The sequence below is a fragment of the Uranotaenia lowii genome, chromosome 3, assembly GCF_029784155.1.
Source record: "Uranotaenia lowii strain MFRU-FL chromosome 3, ASM2978415v1, whole genome shotgun sequence".
Taxonomy (NCBI): Eukaryota; Metazoa; Arthropoda; class Insecta; order Diptera; family Culicidae; genus Uranotaenia; species Uranotaenia lowii.
In genome coordinates, this window is record NC_073693.1 from 145,207,266 (window position 1) to 145,212,951 (window position 5,686).

The 5,686-nt window shown below is 40.1% G+C and overlaps 1 protein-coding gene across 2 annotated transcripts; it reads left to right on the forward strand.

Moving 5' to 3' along the window:
- The first annotated feature begins 1,374 nt into the window (after window positions 1-1,374).
- On the forward strand, window positions 1,375-3,925 carry LOC129755001 (adipocyte plasma membrane-associated protein Hemomucin-like). Of its 2 annotated transcripts, none has more exons than XM_055751290.1 (3): window positions 1,375-1,665; window positions 1,883-2,004; window positions 2,782-3,925. In XM_055751290.1, the coding sequence occupies exons 2-3, from the start codon at window positions 1,887-1,889 to the stop codon at window positions 3,645-3,647; spliced, it is 984 nt and encodes a 327-aa protein (XP_055607265.1). In that variant the 5' UTR covers window positions 1,375-1,665; window positions 1,883-1,886; the 3' UTR covers window positions 3,648-3,925. The 2 variants fall into 2 exon arrangements, with proteins under 2 accessions (XP_055607265.1, XP_055607266.1); XM_055751291.1 differs by having other exon boundaries at window positions 1,886-2,004.
- Window positions 3,926-5,686: the final 1,761 nt, after the last annotated feature.

Genomic DNA, 5,686 nt, shown 5'->3' on the forward strand with positions numbered 1-5,686 from the left:
GATCTATACTTATGGGGGCTTGTGATATAGCTCAGTTGGCAAGTCTGTTGTCTCCTGAGCCGATGTCCGCGAGTTCGAGCCCAAGAGTAAACATCGAACACAGTTGTACCGGATAGTTTTTCAATAACGATCCGCCAACTGCAACGTTGATAAAGTCACGAATGCCATAAAGATGGTAAAACGACTATAATCGAAAAAAAAAAATCTATACTTACGTCATCCAATTAAGAGTTAATAAAATTCTTTCCGGATAAACTGCCCTTGAAAATTTCTAGAAGACTGAAATGTTTTCATTTATTGCGACAAACTTCTCTTACTCAAAAATGGATAAATCCATCATGAGCGTATATTCAATTTAGGAAAACATCAAACAAAGCTGTGATGCAGGGTCTCTTAAAACCATTTTAAAACTGTTTATTAAAATTGTTTCATTAAATTATATTTCTAACCGGCATAAAACATCTTCGAAACTGTTTTAAAACTGCCTTAAGATTTTCAATATTAACTAACTGAACGCCATGTTGATTGTGAAACTAAATATGGAAATATCGTTGATAGCAAAATATTCAAACGATATTAGAGGCCATAACTAAATATTTGTAACCAGATTTCATGTTTCGGGGTAACTTTGATCAACATCTTTGAAATTATTGATTTGTGGCCAATTAGCACAGAAGGCTTAAAACATCAGTGACAGTATTTTTCGTTGGGACTCAATTGAATTTTTTAACTTTTTCTAAAAAACACAAATATACTTTAAAGAAGAACTATGTTGCTGCATACATTTAAGGCAAAAATTATAAACATTTCTTAAAATTTTTTGGCCTCTAATACAAATGAAATTTTACCTTCATGCAACTCTGATTATCTGCAAAAATTTCATGTTGATCAAAGCTACCCCCGTGATCAAAGTTCCCACAGTTTATTATTAAGGATTCGAACTTTCCGATTCAACTAAGAACCACCGAGCTAACCTTTTTTCCGAATTCTATCCATGCCACAAACTTGAAAAACCGCCCCTTCTCGACTGGAGTCAACCCCGTCACGTCGTTCGCGGGCAAGTTGAGGAAAAACAGTTCTCCCTCATCGCATCGACCTCACCCACCCCAAATGCAGCAGAATCAGCAACAACAAAGCAGAATCAGCAACAACAACAGTTTATTTTTCGTTCATTGGGGAACCTAGGAGGAGAGCTTCACGGAGTGCCTTCCTAGATACCGAAACACTAAATACTAGGCTTCATGACACAAGCTTGGTTAAGGCTCAGGATACCGTGATGGGGGAAGCCTCTGGCAGTGAGAGGTGAGGGGTCGAACAACCGAACCGAACTCGATATTCGAGCGCATTTTGTTCGGTGAAATGCCATGCCCGCCTCGAAATCACCTTTCATTCTGTGATCGATCGTACCCGGGGTTGGTTGTGTCCAAAGCGTTGCAGTCTCTCACTCGCCGTTTGGGAGCGTGGCTGTGGATTTTTTCTTCTTGAATCGAACGTGTGTTAACTTTAAGGGGTTGGTGTTTTTTTTCGCTGTTCCTGTGCAAGAAGGATTATCTGTGGGTTTCCAAGGAAACGTTTTGCTGTGAAGGGCAGGCAGGGTGTGACTTGCGATCGGTGAGACCTTTGAGCGGAAAGTGAAACAGTTAGAGGTGCAATTAATTTTGTGAGGTGAGCTAATCGCACAATTGCAATGTATCGCGTTTTTTGGAACGAGATTTAATTTTTGGTGTTATATAGCAGCAGTGAACCAATTTTGGATGTAAATTGTGTTACTTTGAAAGACGGTGCAGCACGGAATCTCGTTTTGTGGGTCTCTAGTAATTTGAGTGTTTTTTTTTTCGTTTTTTCTCTTTATTTCTACTTTGCGCGCGCGCGTGTTTTACAGCAGCATGAATTATCGGTTGATTGGTTGGATTTGCCTGCTGGCGTTGCCATTGATGGCAGCTGAGCCTCAAGACGAGGGTTTGCGATCGCTGTTGATGCGGAGAGGGCGCCAGGGAAATAAAGGTCAGTTTGAACACTTGCTAGACAGCAAGAAGGAACAGCATGGTAGGTTTTCGTCGGGTTTCTCGGGGGTGGATTGGAAATGTCGTAATCCTCAATGTACTCATAAACACACTAACCTTTATCATGCACAACCACCACCACCATCACATCAACGTCATGTTCTCCTACATACCCATCACGATCATCTGCATCATCTCAGACGTAATCGTCACATTAATGCAAATCATGTTAAGCACAATTCATGCTTATCTCATCATAAATCCATCGAGCTTGGTGCCGTTGATAGCTTAAGTGGAATACAAAAGAGGTGGAGTTCGGACGCCTCAGGCTTAACTGACACACAAAAGTTGCTTTTAGACACTGAAATCGACTTGGTAGCGCACAGGCATGATCACCAGCTTCGGCAGCTTGTAGCTTTCGGGAACTATGCGTCCTTCAGCGATTATTTTCTCGATAACCTGAAGAAGAATAACGTGGCGGTAGGGTATGCATTTGCACAAGACTGGGCCTCCCATGGCATGACAAGTACTAGTACTACGACCGAGATCCCGTTTTATGACGAAGTCGAAGACGATCTCGCCACCAGAATAGTTGCCGCTGCAGTCTCTTCTAACAACCAACAGCTTAAATCTGTACCACCGCAAGAGTCACTAACATTAGATCATGCCACAACTACAACAACTGCATTCCCAGCCAAAGTTTGGGGTGAAGGTACCGAGTCCAAGTTTGGTCCGGTTTTAGAATATGTTTTACAGCGCATCCAATCAATTTTTTCAGTTTACAAGCATGAAGACCAAAGTCGACCGGGAGTTCCTGTAGCGGACACCACTACCTCGAAACCGGAAGGAACAGATTCAGGTGACGATACCGTTCCACCCACGGCATCCACGTCTGTCCCGAAGAAAGGTCTCCATCCTCTTTTAGCTCGCAAAAAGTTCCAACTCTCGCCAAAGGAAGCCAAAGCTAAGGCAGTTACAGAAGAATCTGCTTCCGCTACTCCTTCTTCGAATTCCGATACCACCGAATCTTCAACAGTCACAACGGGAACAACTCGACGAGGCCGTCCTAATCGACCAAGTGTAGGTCCTCGCTCCACGACTCCTCGAGTATCTACTCCACGTACACCACGAACCACTACTAAAAGAACGACACCAGCTCCGGAAACTTCCCCAGCCCCAAGCACACCTAAAGCTATTCGACCTCGTCGAGGTCGTCCAACTCGTCCTAGCAAATTGGGTGGTTCAACGACAGCCCAGCCAGAACCTTCAACGACTTCCACCACGTCAACCTCGACAACCACTTCAACGACCACAACAACTACAACCACTACGACAACTACTCCTGCTCCAAGTTCTAGCAGTAGCAGCAGCAGCAGTTCCTCAACTTCGACTACGACAACGACGGCTGCCTCTAGCAGTACAGCAGAAGCAATTCCGTCTGTTCCAACTTTGATCTCATCCACAGCTGCTCCTTCGTCATCGGAAGCATCGTCCTCCACATCCCCATCATCCCCCGTCCCTAGCACTTCCTATGCATCGCCACCAGCCCGAATTACTCCAGCCCTTCCGGCTCCAGTCGTGGAACACCAGCCAGAGGACGATGCTTCCCAGGAAGATGATGACATCGTCATCACCAAGGAGTAGGTGGTACCTAGCACCCAACTTGATTCCTAATCAAATGTGAGCAAGAGAATAAAAAAACACCTGCGCGAAAGAAAAAAAGGTGTTAAACTAAAACAGTGATAAATGTGCCGTTTGCTAATGAAGCTGCTGAAATGTGTGATGTTGTTGTGAGATTGCGCGTTCAAGACTATTTAGAGGCGCGAACGCTCGTCGGTTGCCGAACAGCTAACTAAATGACTATAGGTAAAGTGTGATGATATTTAATCTTGTATTGAAATAAAAACCGTTCGAAAAACTGAGCCCAGTTTGTTCAACTGTTTAATCATCAAATGATTTATGATGACACCAAGTGATATGCTTGTAAGGATAGCGGTGCCAAAGAATGAAGACATTCAGCAGAACTAGTTCGCATGTTTGATATCTCAATGATTTCTCATTTTATAGTTTTTTTTAAACCTTTCTTGAAATTTTATTTCACTTTTTTCATTGGATAATTTAAGGTTACATCGTGATTTTCATGTTGGAATAATAAACGTGTTTAGGATAGTGTCGCCGAAAAAAGTCGATGATAAAAACAAACAGTAAGATATTAAGGCGGATTAGGTTTATGTTTTCGACTGGAATGACATATGGTAATTTTATTTTGGATTTTTCGGTCTTGAATGTAGATCAAACAACGGTGGTTTTTGAAATACCCGACGTTTCGACCAGTTTTGTCGGTCTTTTTCAAGGGAATTTGCTGTCTGCTGTTTTTGCCGATTTCGTTTTAGCCCAACGGCTAAGAGTCCATTGATTGCTGCTCATAGACCAACAAAACTGGTCGATACGTCGAGTATTTCAAAAACCACCGTTGTTTGATCTACATTCAAAACCGAAAAAGCCAAAATGAAATTACCATTAAGGTGGATGTGAGTAATCAATCAAATTTACCTAATAAATACAAACATGAGGATAATTTCCCAACGTTAATGATTGCAGTTTGTATTTATCTGTATAGAATGTTGTCTTTGATTTGAGGGTTTTGAAAATAATAACAAGAGCGTTGGCAGAACTTGACATGCATTTCTATTTATTTGATTACTGTTTTTCAGAAGGTTCTATGTCTATTAGCGCAGAGCATTTGATGCAGTAAGGGATAAGAAATAAAACCTATTTAACATTTTTTTAACGTGGCATTCCAATTAAAAAAAGAACAGTAAAAATGCCACCATAATTCACCTAAAATTCTTCCGTTAACTTCACTTAAAAAAAGTAAATAGTTTCAAGATTCAAAGAAAATATATGGTAAACAAGTGACTTTGTGACCTTAAAATTTAAAAAAAAAATGTTGGCTTTGTTTTAAAAAAAATAACCCCATTAAATCAAACCATATGGATGATGTTTAAGCTTCGTGAAACTTTTGTTTTTTTAGTTATTTGAATTATTATTCAACATCTGATTTGAACGGTAAGTACTTACTATCACTATCATATTTAGAATAAAAGGTAGGCGTTCGGGGATTCGTTGGCCCGCTTGAAAGCTACCTTTTACTACCCGGAGCACATTCGCAGAGTGGTTTCCAGCCAACAATAGAGTTCGCACTTTATAGTTTTTGGACTGCACCTCACAAATTTAATAACAACCGTTTTATCAAACAAAAACTACGTAGAACAACTTCTATTCTTACTGTAACTAACAATTTGAACTCAAATTTAGCATGCTACACAATCTATAGGGGAGAGTGGGGTATCATGGGCCACTTTTTTTTACTTTGTTTCATAACTTCTTTACCATGATGGATAAAAAGAAAAAAAAGTAAAGGTTGCCTAATTTTTTAAAGTATCATAAGAATTTAAAAAAAAAAATTATGTACATCAATTTCTCGAGTTCAGAGTGTTTAAAAAAGTTTTTTTTTATTTTGAAAAAAAAAACTGACTAGATAACGTGCGAAGATTATGAGTTGACCTAAAACTAAAATTTCATAATTCATTAAGCTTTGATACTTTAATTTATCGGCCTCTTCAGTGAAAAGTGATGTCCTTTTAAGTATGGACATCTAAAGATTATGAGACTTTTATAGA